General features: G+C 41.8%; 1 protein-coding gene across 2 annotated transcripts in view; it reads right to left on the bottom strand.

Moving 5' to 3' along the window:
- Nucleotides 1-17780, bottom strand: part of ALG5 (ALG5 dolichyl-phosphate beta-glucosyltransferase) — a 42992-nt gene that overhangs the window by 23931 nt on the left and 1281 nt on the right. The window contains exons 2-6 of one of the 2 annotated variants that reach the window (XM_054015273.1): nt 13688-13859; nt 7737-7783; nt 6678-6746; nt 4649-4741; nt 1343-1456 (exon numbers count right to left, since the gene is read on the bottom strand). In XM_054015273.1, the coding sequence (XP_053871248.1) occupies nt 1343-1456; nt 4649-4741; nt 6678-6746; nt 7737-7783; nt 13688-13859 (495 nt within the window). Of the gene's footprint in view, nt 1-1342; nt 1457-4648; nt 4742-6677; nt 6747-7736; nt 7784-13687; nt 13860-17780 lie in introns of those variants that run through there. The other variant, XM_054015274.1, reaches the window with a different exon arrangement.

Raw genomic sequence — 17780 nt, 5'->3', positions numbered from 1 at the left:
CCACATCGACTTGTCTTTAAGCACCATGTTAACTGAAAATGAGTTTCTTCAAGTCAAGCAGCACTAAGTGCCACTGTTACCCTATTCAGGAATACACTCTGAGCCGATATGACTTATTTGGTCTTCAGAGAGGACACAATCTGAATGAACGGATATCTGCAAATTAAAAGTTAGCCATCTGCTAACAGGAAATAGACCAATTAGAATAAAATAAAAAGAGTCATTCTCAAAATAATGTGGGAGGAAATTAGGTTAAGCAACATATCAAATTAATAAGGGTAGAGAAAGCAAATTTTTAAGTAAGTAGGCAGCACAGTGAGCAGTTATACTGGAAAGAAAAAAGGGCTAGCAACGCAAAACACATGGATCACACAAAAGTTTAAAGACTCAATGAAAGAGATAGCACAAGTGTCAAAATGTGAAAATTAAGGTTCCTGATCCTGCAAAAAAATATGCACATGCTTAACTTGATGCACTATAAGTAGTCCTACTGTTACCCGGGGTTCTTTCAACCCAAAGCTCTTGGTAACTTTTACTCTGTGCGAGGAGGTGTCAGGAAATAAATCAGAGGAGACACGGCCATCTGACCGATAGATGGCTGGCACAAACAGGACAACACAAGAGTGCTTTCACTTAAAGCTAAACTTTACTTAGACTCAAGCATTTACACACGTCCACAACAAGATTAGTAAAACACCCCCAACCCTTGATAATTACCAAAGCTGAATGTGGCCCTCGAGTAGCACAGTGACAGCCCGTCTGCCGGTGGGGAACACAAAATGCATCCAGAGGGAGAGACCAGTCCCGAAGAGTCCCCAAATGAGTCCCCTTATTTATACATTAGTAATAGAATGACATGTCCCTTAAAGAAACCTTGTTAAGTAAGCAGTTTCAAGCAAGAGGTTCCTTCTGATTATTGATTAACCAGGTGTGCGTTTTTCCAGAACTTGCAGCCTTGAGACCTCAATAGACATTCCTGGGGCATAGCCTACTCTTTTAAAACGCATGTATCAGCAACTTCAACACAATTCTCATCAGGAAGGATGCGGGGTCAAGCTGCCCTTTCCGTGGCACCCAAAAACCCCTCCCCTCCTGCCTTGGTCAAGCTGCATGGCCATTTTACAGCCTGCTGACTAGGTTGCTTTTTAACAATAAGCCATAGTGGTTTTAGGCACTTTACTGGTTTGCCAAAGTCTCCCCATACACCACTGATGTCAAGTTAAAGTTAAGCCTATCATAAAGATTCTCAGTATGTATGCAAGAAACTTGTTAATAAAGAGAAATACAACTATGAGACCACAGACAAACTGCTTCAGCTAAAATGACAGAAGCTTATACTTACTGGCCATGGCTGGAGATTTCTAAGACCCTCTTCTACTTTTTCAATATCTGCAAACTTTGTGGCTCCATCTGCATCAGCCATAAGGATTTTTCCCCCTCGACAGCTGAAGACACCCTGCAGATGAAACAGCAAGTTAAAACCTGCACCAATACAAATAAATTTTCATCATGATAAACTAGCTTCCAGGCCCCAGGAGTCTAAATTAAGAAAGCAAATCCCTAAAACGTTAACCTAAATAGAAATCTAGAAAGGAATTAAACTAAACGAACAGGTGAGCCTGCAATTTCCTATGTTGACATTTTGTTGATAAAAAACAAGTGTTTGAGGTTATTAATTTGTATTACAGCAGCGCCCAGGTGCCTGAATCACTGATCAGGGCCCCATTGTGTTAGACACCGTACAAATAACAAAATGACAGTCCCTGATTAACAGAGCTTACAATCTAAGTATGTAAGACAAGAGACAAGTGGATACAATAAATAGATGGGGGAAGCAGAAGGAAACAAGGAGGCATGATAAACAGCTGTCAAAGCACACCAGCTGCCTAATCACTGTACAGTTTTTCCTCGTCACTTGATCCATGTTCCTTGGACAAAGCATGCAGCATTGGGATAGGGTGTGGGATTCTACCTCCTAATACATCTTCAAGAGTCAAATCTCTAAAATGTGTCTGAGAAAGATACAGTACAACATAACTGCAGTTAGCTTGGGGCAACAACTGCAGCAGACCTGGAGCTTGGCTCCATATATTCTAGGTGCTACATGACACGTGCAGATGCACAAGGGCATTTGTGCTTGTTGCCACCATACATGCTTAACTCTGTACCAAGTATGTTGCAGGCTCTTGAAGATACATCCAGAATATACCCTAACTGTCCTACCCAAGATGTTGTATGCTCTAACTCAGAAACAAACATGGAATCTTCCATTTCAAGTAAAATTAAACAGAGGGTCTAAGTTTTTTTTTTTTTAAATATAAGAGCAGAGATTTCCTGGATTTACTGACCTTCTAATTAATTTCTAAGAGTCTCAAACCAACAGCTATGTACTAAAACCAATTAAAAACACTGCTGCAGTTCTATCATCTATGCAAAGTGTAAACCATAATCATCTTTTTTCCTCAATGTTGATGGAAAGTACAATGTTGATGGGGGTATATTCTCTGGTGGTCATGCACCGTTTACACTCTTCCTGCCTGCTACATACAGCAGTACAAACACATCTCACATATGCACTACATAAAGAATAAACTCTCTCTCTTTCTCTCAAGCAAGTGGGCGGAGGCACTAGTGAATGAGAACATTCCATGCACTTCAATATTAAAATATCCCACACAAAGTCATGCTCCTTCACCTGGAAGAATTGAGGGGGGGGAAAAAACAAAACAAACAAAAAAAAAAAAACAAAAAAACAAAACCCAAAGAACTTCTGAGCTTTATCATTCCATGTACTACCTAAATACTATAATCATAGGCACCATGGATTTATATATCACAATGCCTTTATATAAATCCATGGTATGCCCACATCTTGAATACTGCATGCAGATCTGGTCACCCCTTCTCAAATAAGATATATTAGAATTGGAAAAGGTACAGAGAAAGGCAACAAAAAAGGATTAGGAGTATGGAAACAGCTTCCGTATGAGGTGAGATGAAAAAGACTAGAACTTTTCAGCTTGGAAAACAGATGAGTAGGAGGGGATATGACAGAGGTCTATAAAATCTTGACTGGTGTGGAGCAATGGTTCTCAACCTTTCCAGATTACTGTAACCCTTTCAGGAGCCCCTTCCACCACTTGCCCAGGGCTGAAGCATGTAACTTAGCTTTGTGGGGTCCCCTGTGGCATGGGACCCCAGGCAATTGCCCTGCTTGCCACTCCATAATGCCTGCCCTATACTTGTGATCCGCCATTCTACCTCCCCCCCACAGTTGCGAAACAGACCTAGATAAGTTGACATACCCCTGGAAGATCTCTGCATACCCCTCCCTGGTTGAAAATCACTGGTATGAAGAAAGTGAATAAGAAAATGTTGTTTACTCCTTCACATAAACACAAGAACTAGGGGTCACCCAATGAAATTAATAGGCAACAGGTATAAAACAAACAAAAGGAAGTACTTCTGCACACAACACAGTCAACCTGTGGAACTTGTTCCTAGAGGATGTTGTGAAGGCTAAACCTATAACAGGGTTAAAAAAAACAAAAAACAAACAAACAAAAAAAACCACCTAGCTAAGTTCATGGAGGATAAGTACATCAATTGTTATTAGCCAGGATGATCAGGGATGCAACCCCATGCTCTGGTGTCCCTAGCCTCTAACTGCCAGAAGCTGGGAGTCGATGACAGGGGGTGGATCTCTCGATGATTGCCTGTTCTGTTCATTGCCTCTGAAGCACCTGGCATTGGCCACTGTTGGAAGACAGGATACTGGGCTAGATGGACCATTGGTCTGACCCAGTATGGCCGTTCTTACGTTCACCATATAAAAACCTTAGGATAGACAGACAAGTTATAGATGTAGCTTTAATACGATAATCTTTGAAAAAAATAAATTCATGAAGATAGATTCCAGAAATAATAAATGAAGTGTATTGACAACATGAGAGAAAAGTTTAATTTTTACTCTTGACAGTCACCTATTATCCAAATTCATGGCTCACAACCCAAGACTGATGCAGTCCTTTTAAGTAAAAAAAATAAAGTATAATTCACTCACTTTAAACACTTACATAAATCACACACACTAATATATTTTCCTCTTGTGAAGAGAAATATCTATTTGTAAGTTAATATATGAAATACACACATTATGCCCCATCAAAATCAAGCCCAGCTGACTTCAGTGGGAATACACACATTTAAGCAAAACTTTGCTGGACCTGGGCCTTCGTTCTTTATTCAATTTATAAATATCAAAGCTATAATCTGGAGAGGAATATCTATATTTACTTATCTTATTACCGGAGCTTGATTTTCATCTTATAAGGGGTTTTTTGTTTTTGTTTTTTTTGCACTGAAGATGCAAATTCTAAATTAACTAATGGATGTAGTTTGGCTTTAATTTAAATTCTCATATGAAAAAAATTCTTCAATGTTATTACTCAATGTGTTATCAATTCCTTGCAATGAGTTTATATTTTGTACATTTTTGCATTGACGATTTATGGAAGAATTCAATATTTTTCAAAATGGTTGTATTAATCTAAAATCTTTAAATTAAATTAAATCCACAGAAGGTCTGCTTATTTTGGCAAGACTAGAATTAATTCAAAATAGAGAAAGAACTGAAAGTATTCATTACCATTCTGACAGCTCCACCTTTTCCCCGATTTTTTACCAATGTTAGGACTCGTACTTTGTCACTTCCATATTTCTTGCAGTACTTCATTGCAACCTGTAAGACATAGGAAAGTCATAAAACAAAACTGGAACCTCAAGTGAAAGATAGAGATCTTATTCTTCCATCCCTTTTTCTTCAATAGCATTGTTCAGGGCCGGCTCTAGGATTTTTGCTGCCCAAAGCAAAAAGAATTTTGGCCGCTCCCCCTTCCCCCCGTTCTTTAATTACCCCACCCCCGGCCCCGCCTCAACTCCGCCCCTTCCCCAAATCCCCAGCCCTGCCTCCTCCCCCCAGGCTCTCAAGCCTGGGAGGGAGGGAGGGGGAGAAGTGGCGCCCGTGCCGCGGCCACTTGGAGTCTCCCCCTCCCTCCCAGGTTTGAGAGCCTGGGAGGGAGGGCGAGTAGCGGTGCACGAATCAGCTGTTTCGCGCGCCGTGGCAGCAGCAGCGGAGGTGAGCTAGGGCGGCTGGGGCACATTTTTAGAGGCGGCATTCTGGCGCCGGCCATGCCGCCCCTAAAAATGTGCCGCCCCAAGCACTAGCTTGTTTTGCTGGTGCCTAGAGCCGGCCCTGGCATTGTTACCACTTCAATCTGCATAATATGGAAATGTATTGTCCAGTGCAGAGTTGAAGTCTGTTTAGGAAAATAAAAAAAGAGTAAGAAGGTTAACAGCCAGAAAACTGAAGAAACAAGACGACTAAAATCAGGTAGTGGTCAGAGAGGATAGCTATAGCTGTTCTAAGTCCCCTTCACCCCACCTGCCAAAGTTAAAGCTAGAAAACCATATCACATGTATTTATACCAGTGCACAAAGTTAGTCTATGAAAAACATGCTTTCACTACTGTTACCTGTCTCCCATTTGTTTCACTGCTATGTCTGCTTTTAAATTAAAACTAAGTGCTTTGAGACATGAATTGCTCTTGTATAGTGCTTTTCATCATATTTTTCTTCTAGCATAATGGGGCCCTAAGAAACTACAGTGTCACAAATATTTAATAAAGTTGAGCATCAGCTTAAAGCAATTTCAGCGTTCGAGTAGTCGGGCATGAAAGTGCAGAACACCTATGTCTTATAAGGCTAGACATGTTCATCACTGTACAAGACAGACAATGGCTACTACTTTGAGGGCTTTTCAATCTTTATACAATATTACATAAGAGATAATATGATTCATCCATCATTGACACTGGCAGTAGTAAACAGGTTAGTAAGCTACTGAACACATATGCATGAAAGGACACATAACCTTATCAGGCAAGCTTGAAAGGAAAAACTGAAACAGAAGTAGGCATGCTTGTGGCTAACCTAGACATTAATCTAGGGTGGTATTTTCAGAAGTTGCTCAAAGCTGGCCTGACTCTGCTCCCACTGAAGTCAATGGTAAGACTCTCATTAACTTCAACAGAAGCAGAAGTACAGAACGCTGTTGAAAATCTTACCCTTAATACTTCAGTATTAATGTTCCTAAATGAATACATAACTTTATGCTGTATAACAAATTCTATACAAACTATGCCAAAATACTTTACAGAAAAATAAAATGGCATTTAAAATTGTGGGAGATTAAGAGGCTTAGATGGGAAAGAATTATGGTCTCAGATGAGATCTGGAAAGAGAAGGGGAGATTTGAAGAAGCAGACACATAGTGATGCTGTTTCAGGTAAGAGAAATCACACAGGACAATGCTCTTGAGGTGAGACTGTGTGGAAAGGAGACACACTGGATGAACAGAGGGGACTGTGGAGGGAAATTCAGCAAGTTACTATATCTCTTCAAAAGAGAACAATTGTGCTATAGGAAGGTTATCCTATGAATGGCATGGACAAGAATGGCAGAAGGAATCTGAGAAATAAACAATTAAAAAACAATGAGCAGCAGATGGGTAGAACAAAAAGGTAAAGGTTTGTTATGTTTTATAAAAGGTAAAGCAGTGATATACACATCTGCTCCCCTAGACTGCCAGGTGAGAAACTTTAATATTCTCTTCTTACCTTTGCAGTCTGATCTTTACTGCCATCATCAACAACTATTACTTCATAAGTGAACGCAGGATCTCGTTTCTTAAAAATAAAAATGGAAATTGTGCATTTGGTCCAATCTCTGTCTCTTTCACACATACACATCTCCCTTCACCCCCTTACTCAAATTGGCAAAATTTCAGCCACCAGAATGTTTTTTTGCCCCGGAGCCTTCTTCCTCATTCATGGCATAATATACATTTGTACAGATGCACCAATATCATTTTGTAAATTTGCTATGATGATAAACATCCTTAAAGCAATATCAGTCTGTTACCAATATGCTATTCTAATGCTGCCAGATTACATGCTAACTGCTCCATCATAAGTAGTCTTATTTATTTTTAAGCTGCTATAAAATGTTGAAAATCAATATTGTTATGAAGTGAACTTGGAGGCTCCGAGAAGCCCTTACGTTAAAGATCAGAAAGAGTTCAAACTTTGGGATATTTTCTGAAACTTGCTGCCTCATAAGCAGGTGACCAACTGTAACAGTGTTAGAAAAGCAGGATTTTAAAAACCTTGTGGGAATAGATAGTCTAAATTATATCATCAGCTAACTTTTACTCTCCTAGATCATAGAATAGAATCATAGAATATTAGGGTTGGAAGGGACCTCAGGAGGTCATCTGTCCAACCCCCTGCTCAAAGCAGGACCAATCCCCAGACAGATTTTTGCCCCGATCCCTAAATGGCCCCCTCAAGGATTGAACTCACAACCCTGGGTTTAGCAAGCCAATGCTCAAACCACTGAGCTATCCCTCACCCCTGTGTTTATCCTGGATAGGTATCATGTGGGTACAAGTCTCTTCCAAGTGGAACACTTAATTTTTATATTTCAGTAAAAATTGCCTTCCATCATACAGTCTGAAAAAGAACTCATGAAGAGATGTTGCCAGGTTAGAGTGCTTATCTTTTATTTGGATAATTTTATATTGCTTCTAGGCAGATCACAGAAATTCAAACAGGCAGTTTGTTTTCATATACTTACAAGGATACTATATTTTAAATGAGAAAATGAAAGTTTCACACCTGTCTTTTTTCAAGATAGTCTAAAGCTTCATCCATCATAAGAGGCACTGGAAGGAAAAAAATACCACAAAAGCTGGTTTAAACAAAGCATCAATAAAGGCATATTTAAAATATTTTCACATCCCAAAGAAGTCAGGTCTCCAGATAAAAAATACCATTGACTTGAAAATATGGAAACAAAAACACAAAATTACAGTTATAAATTTAATACCATCTGGACTAAAAGTTAGGTTAACTGTATTTTACTCCCAGCTCTGCCACCAAAATCATACAGTCTCTAGCATTATGTAATTCTGTATGCCTGTTTCCCTCTTCCCGGATAGTAAATTATTTTTACAGGCTCTGATGCTGCAAAGACTTGTGCACTTTGGAGTTACTGGGGCTACTCACAGTGTGTAATGTTAAACTCATGTTAAGTCTTCAAAGAACTGGAGCCGTGTATTGTAAAGTCTTTTGGGAGGAAAGACCATTTCTTCATGAGTTTTTACAGAGCCTACCACTATGGGGCCTGACAGGAGCCTCTGGGTGCTACTGTTAATATAAAGACTTGACTTCTACAAGTGAAAACCACACGTATTATAGGATTTAAATTCTGGTTTGTACTTAACACTGGGGGTAATTTTTAATTATTAATAAAATGGTTACATTAAATTACAGGCACAAAATAACTATGCAAAGAAATATGATTAGAAAAAGCAAATTAGCCGAGGCACTAGGCTGAGCACTAAATATTACCAGCATGAGCCAGCTAACAGCAACTGGGTAGACAGGTAGAGCAAATTGCCTCAGCAAAAAAGTGTTGATTTCTGCAAACAGGGTGACCATCTGTGACTCCAACCCCTGCCCTTCCTGGATAGAGAAAGAGTACAGAACATCTGGGACTCTCCTCCCTTCCCCAATATTAGGGGGTAGTAAAATTTCCTTTGAGAAGGGAAATCTACTACCTATCCTGAAAAAAGCAATAATCCAACCCATACTCTACACTAGTGACCTTGCAAACCATCACATGGTGTCCAAACTTTTTTCTAAGCGAGCTAACAGAAGACAGCAAAATACGTTACTAACACTACCTGTCAGTTGCTAGTACCCTGGATCACTCTTGGTAAGGTTTCAGGCCAGGATATGCGACTGAGGGGATGTCTACACAGCAGCTCATGCCAGCCAACTCAGGCTCACAGGTCTCTGGCTGGTTTCACTAAAGCACAGACTTCTGGACTTGGGCTGAAGCCTGGGTTCTAGGACCTTGTGTGGTGGGAGGGTCCCAGAGCTCAGGCTCCAGACCAAGCCGGGAAGTCTAAACTACAATGAAACAGCCCCACAGACCCAGTTCTGTGAGCCCAAGTTGCCTGGTGTGGGCTAGCCCCGGTTTTTCACTGCAGTTTAGACATACCCCGAGACAGCACTTATTGCTCTTGTGGCTGATCTGTTCATAGACAAGGACATACATACACGGCATCCTGGTGGCTCTCTCTGCAGAGAGAGAGAGAGAGAGAAAGACAACAACATGGTCTGAAGTGCCAACAATAAGTAGACAGCATCCAGCTCCTTCACATCAAAAGGACCTTTCCATTTTAAGGTTAAATGACTTGCCCAAGTTCACACAGGAAGTGCATGGCAAAGCCAGGATTAGAACCCATATCTCCTAAACAAGAAGACCATTCCTTCCTTCCTTCCTTCCGCCTGATTAAAACCACTGGTATGGGCTCCAGAATGCAAAATTCTAAAACAATTAAAGCATAAAGATACATGTTTACTCCTAACCTCCATACTGACTTTAATAGCCACTAAAGACCAGCTAAAAGTGGCGTTTATAATCTTTAAGCAACCTAGTTTACTCCTGGAGGGATTCTGTGTCCCTCATCCCCCCCCCACACACCCCCCCCAAAAATTCTGCAAAATACCGCATATTTTATCAAAATAATGCAATATAATCACACCAGTTCCAATTGTTTTGGTAATTTGTTCAAACTAGAATACAGAAATTTCACAATAACTATTCAGCATTGCCTAAACACATGAAAGTTAAGTTACAAACACTTGGTAACTAATACACTGCATTCCAGTTATAATCCTGGATTTTCATTTAAATTACATTACAGAACACCAAACAGCAAACAAAACAAACAAAAAAAAAAAACAAGTAGAATGTCATTTTAAACTGCTCAGACTTTCACACCTGAAAGTCATACAGTTTTGCTAATCATTGTCCTGAAAACTGGCTGGGTACTTTGGGAAGAGCTCGGTTCTGATTGTCCTGACATTTTATTGACTCCTTGGTAAGTATTTTATTTGCCCTCAAAGTCTTTTTTTTTTAAATGGATAAGTAAAATAAATCCTGAGCTGTAATCTAACCCCACTGTGCCACTTTGGCACAGGAAAAGAGTGAGAAAGCACATAAGATCTTCCTAGCTGATTCTGTTACTGTCATTTAGGGCAGGTCTACACTAGCAAAGTTACAGTGCTGGCGGTTACAGCGCTGCTCAGATAGCACAGAAGGAAAACTGCTGTTGTGTGTTCACACTGACAGCTGTCTGCGCAATAGCATATTCACACTTGCGGTGCTATTCGGAGCTGTGCACCTTGGGCAGCTATTCCACAGAGCACCTCTTTCTCTTTTGCTGCTAAGACTTGTGGGAAGGCGGAAGGGGTTGCGGGGCATCCTGGGTCCTGTCCCAATGCCCCATGATGCATTGCTTCGCCTCCCAGCAATCCCTGTGCTTCCGTCCGCATTTGGCGCCATCTTTCAACGGTTTGTGTACTGCGCACTCTGCCCTGCCTCGCCTCTTTTTGGCTTCAGGAATGGATCCCGAGCTGTTGACAAGAATGCTGTTCTCCACTGTCACCCGTGACATGTTGGTCAGTGCGATACTCCTTAAACTACAAAGGAAAGAGGAGTGTGACATTGATCTCGCCACACATAGTAGCTATGACACGAGAATACTTGTGGTATTCATGGAGGTGCTGACCACAGTGGAATGCCGCTTTTGGGCTCAGGAAACAAGCACTGAGTGGTGAAATCACATCGTCATGCATGTCTGAGATGACAACAAGCGGCTGCAGAACTTTCGCACGAGGAAAGCCACATTCATGGGACTGTGTGATGAGCTCGCACCAGCCCTATGGCACAAGAACACGAGAATGAGAGCTGCCATGCCGTTGGAGAAGAGCATAGCGATTGCACTGTGGAAGCTGGCTACTCCAGGCTGCTACCGATTGCTAACCAGTTCGGAGTGGAAAAGTCAACCGCTGGAATCGTGTTGATGCAAGCGTGCAGGGCCATTAATTGCATCCTGCTCCGAAAGACTGTGACTCTGGGCAACGTGTGAGAGATTGTGGATGGCTTTGAACAAATGGGCTTCCCTAACTGCGGAGGGGCGACAGATGGCATGCAAATTCCAATTGAGGCACCAGACCACCTAGCCACTGACTACATTAATCGCAAGGGGTATTTCTCAATTGTTCTCCAGGCACTTGTGGATCACCATGGGCGTTTCACAGACATTAACGCAGGCTGGCCCGGAAGGGTGCATGATGCACGCATCTTTCGGAACACTGGCCTGTTCAAGAAGCTGCAAACAGGGACTTTCTTCCCGGACCAGAAGATCACCCTAGGGGAAGTCGAAATGCCCATCATGATCCTGGGAGACACCGCCTACCCCTTAATGCCATGGCTCATGAAGCCATACATAGAGCAACTTGACAGCAGCAAGGAGCGGTTCAACAACAGGCTGAGCAAGTGCAGAATGACTGCGGAGTGTGCATTCGGCTGTTTAAAAGCCCACTGGTGATGCCTGTATGGGAAGCTGGACACGGCCGATGACAATATTCCTATGCTTATAGCCGCATGCTGTATGCTCCATAATATTTGTGAAGGGAAGGGTGAAAGCTTCACTCAGGGCTGGACCGCAGAAGCTCAGCGCCTGGAGGCTGAGTTTGAACAGCCAGAGACCAGGGCTATTAGAGGGGCACAGCGCAGGGCCATAAGGATCAGGGAGAGGAGAGAGTCAAATGAAAAAATTCATCAGCAGGGAGGGGGCTGGGGGAATGGAAGGAATGGGGGAGTGAAGGTCTCAAGAAGAGGAGGGGTCCCAGGATGGCTACAGATTTGGGAGTGTCCAGGGATCATACCCAACCTTCTCTTTTGGAGTACGATGCACCGGGTGCTGTACTTCAGCAGGGTCAAACTGCAGATGGATGGGTGCTGAGTACAGTGGGTATTGGGAGTCCACACTGCTGGACTGTGAAGAGGGAGGAGTGGAATGCTGCGAGTAGAGAGCGGAGCCAGGAGGTTGATAAAAGTGTGTTGGCGGTATGTGGAGCGGTGTGGGGGCGCATGGGAAAGAGTTTTGCAACAGTGGCTGCAGGGGAGGGCGGGTGCGGAACTGCTTGGTTTGAAGAGATAGCATCTCCTGGAGCATGTCCGCTTGGCGCTCCATAACTGTTAAGAGCCGCTCTGTGGCTTCTTTCTGGTATGCCGCGCTCTCCTTTCGTTCCCTCTTCTCCCGGTCTCACCACTCCTTCAATTCCTGTTTCTCGGCGGCAAAGTGCATCATAACCTCACGCATAAAGTCCTCCTTAGTTCTTCTTGGACGCTTTCTAATTCTTTGCAACCATTCTGCCACCGATAAGGGAGGCTGGCCTCCCAAGGTCATCTCTGTGAAGTTTAAATGCAATATTTTACAGAAGCAGTATTGTTTGCAACACAGACAACACGGTTTCAGTACTTTAAAACACAGCCAGTACTCACACACCTGTTACTAACTGGCTGACCCCAGGCAAGCAAAACATAAGCCACAAGACCCCCAAAATGGTGAGTAGGGGCAGGGTAAATCACTGTTCCTGGACCCTGCTTTACACGGGCATGTGGCTCTTGGGCACTTAGGGAGAGCCAGCACTGTAGGGAGGGACTGTTCCCACACTTCCCACATGAGGTGTTCATTATGGAAGATATCTCGCTGCTGAGGGTGAGCAGGGAATCAAAGGAAGGTCTTCTCCAAGCATGCAGCTTCTGCCCTGGCCCCTATGCGGCTAGCCTGTGTGCAGCTATGGTCCCGCCCCCCTCTGCCCGTGATGGCACAATGGGAGTTACAGCGCTCAAAACTGCTTTACTGTGCACAAATTGCCAGTGTAGATGGGGCCTCATAAGGCTTTACATCACTCTGGCAATGTAGGAGCCTTAAAACTATTACAGGTTTTATACTCCTGGGGGAAACTGACTGAGAATGGGAACAGTTAACTAACAATAGAAACATTAACAATGTTACTATTAGGCAAGCTGCTACATTTGTGCTTCAGAAAATGAGATCAATTAACTAGGAGGCAGGCTGCTATATTTCTGCCTCTGGGACAGAGCCTTCCTTCTGCATAAATAAAAGCCCTACCCCTCCACGCCCGGTGAGCTGCAGTAGCAAGCAGGAGGGACAGTCTCTCTTGGCACGCCCAACCCCGACCCCTGACAGTGATCAACATCTCCGCCGCAGGCACGCACGCCTAGCCACCTTCCCCTGCAGTGATTTGTGTCTCAGGCTGCTCCAGGCACACTGGAACAGATGCGCTGCGAGGGAAGAGGCACATGTCCCCCCACATATGTCTTTTGCATTTTTCTGCGTGGGGGGCACAGAAATATGCGGGCCATATGAATTCTGTGCCCCCACAGGGGAGCAGAATTATTAACTAGTACTCCTGACAGAAACATCTACCCTTATTTCACAAGATTTTAGTGACACTGGGTTCTTACAGAAAGTAGCTCAATTTCTGTTGCTAAAATAAAGCACATTGTTAGATTCTACAGTAGCGCTACGTGCAGAACTCCCATTTATTTGATTGTGACCTGGGAACTGGGTATGCAAAAAGGCTACAGAATTTGGCCTGCAGTTTTATGTTGCTGACATTCACCAATAATGCAGAGCTAAGTTTAACTCTTTAAAAAGAAAACAAGGAAGTATTCTTACACCTGTCTTCCTCATTGTATGAAGGCACAACAACAGAGAGCTCCTTTGTAGGAGGGTCATGTATGCTTGGTATAGATTCCTTCTTCCCTTCAGCATTTACAAAGAACCTCTCTTCTTCATGGCGATGAAAATTTGGCATTTTGGTGGCAGTTATATGGGCAACAATAGTAATCTGTCATAAAAAACACAACAAATGGTATTAGTGACAGTGGTTCAATAGCAAAGTCTATATTCATTGTTTGCATAACAGGATTCTGTTTAAGAGTTAAACAAACTATTCTAATTGGCTGAACAAGGGAAGATCAAATGTAGCCCACTGATACAGCCCAGTAATCCACAGCCATTCCTATTACAAACACGGTGGAGTGGTCTATTGAGGAGTGCTCTTTTATCCACTACCCAGATCAAAAAGGAACTTTACCTGTCAGGACTTATAGTCTTCATATGGCATTAAGTTGTTCTATTTTATGTAGACAAGGCATGGCCTAAGTTTCCTGGCAAGTCACCAGTGAAATTTTCAACTGGAAAAGGTTTGAGTTGCTCTGTGATAAGGCACTGGTCCAAGCTACCATAAACTTGCCTCAATGAACATTTTCTAGACCATGGTGCCCGCCAGGTCTAAACCTTGTAGCTATGTCCACTGTATTTATTGATAACTAGTCACTAAAATCATAGAGTGTAGCAAGCATTAGCAGCAACTATAATATTAAGCAATTCCATACAAGAAGCAAATCTTATCACATATAAAACTGATATTAAACTATGTAATTAAGTGTAAAAACTTTTGTTTATCATTAAAAATGCCACATACTCATAAAAAGAGTGGAACACACACACATGAATATCCCACATATCACTACCTCTATGAACAGACTAACTAGTAAAAAAGAGATGGGCCACCATAATCTTCAGTAACCACAAACTTCAGTAACTATGGAATGATGTCTTAGGGCTTACAGAAGTATGACCATAACTGAATAGGGAAAGGAGAAAAAACAAACAAACCAATTAAATATATAGATAATAAGTTTGCATATCTTCTAAATCCTATTTTAGGTCTTCAGTGTGTGTTTTAAGTCTTATTTTCACCTTCTTATTTGTAATGAATTTGGGACAGAGACTGTTGACGGTTGAAGTCTGAAAGTTAGCAAGGGCAGTCTTCAGTACTTTGATTGAAAGAAATTGGTTTTAATTTCACAAAATAATGAAGTTTTGAAAATTGCATAGGACCTGATCCTACAGAGCATTGTGACTTCCCTCTCATTGGCTTCAGTGGTAGCTGAAGACACTCAACACCTGCATACACCTCAGAAAGTTTCTTTTAATCTACAGGTATATACTTAGGCCATGTCTACACTACGGCAGCCTAGCTAAAGTGCTGCAGCTATGCCACTGTAGTGCAGATACTTCCTACAGGAATGGAAGGAGTTTTTCTGTTGCTACAGATAATCCACCTCTCTGAGTGGCAATAGCTAGGTCAATGGAAGAATTCTGCCATCAGCCTAGTTACTTCTACAGTGGGGGTTGAGTCGCCATAGCTACAGCACTCAGCAGTGTGAATTTTTCCACACACTAATCACCATTAGCTCTGTCAACCTAACTTTTAGGCTCTGATACCACACACTAAGGAAAGCAGGCAAAACTTTGAATGGAGCCCCACTGACTTAAGTTTTCAAAAGTCCGCCCTTGCAGATTAGCTTGTCGGATCAGGGCCTTAAACAGAGAAACACTATACACATGTTCACAAATAGGCAGGCACTTGTCAGTTGAGAGACTATTCATAGATTCCAAGGCCAGAAGGGACCTTTGTAATCGTCTGATATGACTTCCTGTAACATACAGGCCATGGAATTTCCCCAAAATTATTCCTAGAGCATATCTTTTAAAAAACACATCCATTCTTGATTTAAAAATTATCAGTGATGGAGAATCCACCACAACCCTTGGTAAATTGTTCCAATGATTAATTATTCTATTTAAAATTTACACTGTATTTCCAGGCTAGCTTCAACTTCCAGTCATTGGATCTTGTTATACCTTTCTCTGCTAAAGAGCCCATTTTAAATATTTGTTCCCCATATAGGTACTTACAGATTGTAATCAAGCTACCCCTTAACCTGCTCTTTGTTAAGCTAAATTGATTGAGCACCTTGAGTGTACCACTATAAGGCATGTTTCCTAATTCTTTAATCATTCTTGCGGCTCTTTTTTCAGAATGGTCTCCCATTTTTCAACACCCTTCTTGAATTGTGGACACCAGAAATGGACATAGTATATTCCAGCAGTGGTTGCATCAGTGCCAAATATAGAGGTAAAATAACCTCTCTGCTCCTACTCAAGATTTCTGTTTATGCATCCAAGGATCACATTAGCTCTTTTGACTACAGTGTTGCACAAAGAACTCATGTTCAGCCTATTATCCACAATGACCACCACATTTTTTTGAGCAGCAAAGAGTCCTGTGGCACCTTACAGACTAACAGACGTATTGGAACATGAGCTTTCGTGGGTGAATACCCACTTCGTCAGGTGAGAAAGCACTTCGCTGAGATTAGATAACAATGTATGAGATGAAGGATGAACATCTTTCCACACCAATTTGCCAACCCAGTGGGAAAGTCTTTATACTAGGTTCAAAGGGGGCAGATGACAAAAGATGTAGATATAAAGAAAATGTGCTCTTACCAGAGGGCTAGATGTTTGGGATGGAATGAAGAATTACAACAGGGTCATAGGAGCAGCAGGAGGTAAAAGAGTGGGAGAATCTGCTCAACATCTTACATGTCTATACATAAAGGCAAGGAGTATGGGGAATGAACAGAAAGAATTGGAAGTATTAGTACAATAGCTAACTTATGATTTAATAGGTGGGTGGGATGAATCTCAATTGCAATATTGGTATAGAGGGGTATAGCTTGTTCAGGAAGGACAGGCGGACAAAAAAAAAAAAAGGGAGTAGATGTTGGATTACACACCAAGAATATATACACTTGTTCTGAAGTCCAGGTGGTGGTGAGAGGCACACAAGTTTAAAGTCCCGGGGTGAAGATAAAAACAGAAAACAAACAAACAAAAACAAACAAACAGGGGCAATGTCATATTAGGGGTCTACAATAAACAATTCCTAATTCTAAGGAAAGGACGGAGTGAGAGCAGCTGAATAAGGACAATGGACTTCAAAGAAGCAGACTTTATCAAACTCAGGGAATAGTACGTAAGGTCCCACGGGAAGAAAATCTAAGGGAAAAAGGAGTTCAGGGGAGAAAGTTTCTCAAAGAGATAATATTAAAGGTGCAACAGCAAACTATCCCAATGCAAAGGAAAGACGGGACTAATACTAAGAGGCTAATATGGTTGCATTAGGAGCTCTTTAATGACCATCGTGAAAATCAAAAAGGAATCCTACAAAAAGTGAAAATATAAACAAATTGCTAAGGAGGAGTACAAAGAATAGCACAAGCATGTAGAGACAAAATCAGAATGGCTCAGGCACAAAATGAGTTACACCTAGCAAAGGCAATAAGAGGCTCTATAAATACATTAGGAAAAACAGAAAGATGAAGGAAACACTACTTAGCAAGGAAGAAGAGCTAATAATAGATAACATCAAGAAGTCTGAGGTGTATAATGACTATTTTGCTTCAGTCTTTACTAAAAGTTTTTATGGTGACCAGATACGTAACACAATATTAAGAACAAGGGAGAAGGAACACAACCCAGAATAGGGAATGAACTGGTTAAAGAATATTGAGGTAAATTAGATATATTCAAGATGGCATGGCCTGATGAAATTAATCCTAGGTTACTTAAAGAACTAGTTGGGGCAATCCTGGAAGTGATTATCAGTCCAGAAGACTGAAGAAGGGCAAACATAGTACTTATCTTCAAAAGAGGGGAAGGGCAGAGAAATAAGAGCCAAGGGAATTATAGACCAGTCAGTCTAACTTCGATACCTGGAAAGATTTGTAAGCACCTAAAGGTTATTAGGGAAGTAAGTAATAGCCAACATGAATTTGTCAAAAACAAATCATCCCAAACCAACCTACTTTCCTTCTTTAAGGGGCTACCAGCCCAGTGGCCAGCGAGGGAAATG

The sequence above is a fragment of the Malaclemys terrapin genome, chromosome 1 (assembly GCF_027887155.1).
Source record: "Malaclemys terrapin pileata isolate rMalTer1 chromosome 1, rMalTer1.hap1, whole genome shotgun sequence".
NCBI lineage: Eukaryota > Metazoa > Chordata > Testudines > Emydidae > Malaclemys > Malaclemys terrapin.
This window is presented reverse-complemented; position numbering and strand designations above follow the sequence as displayed.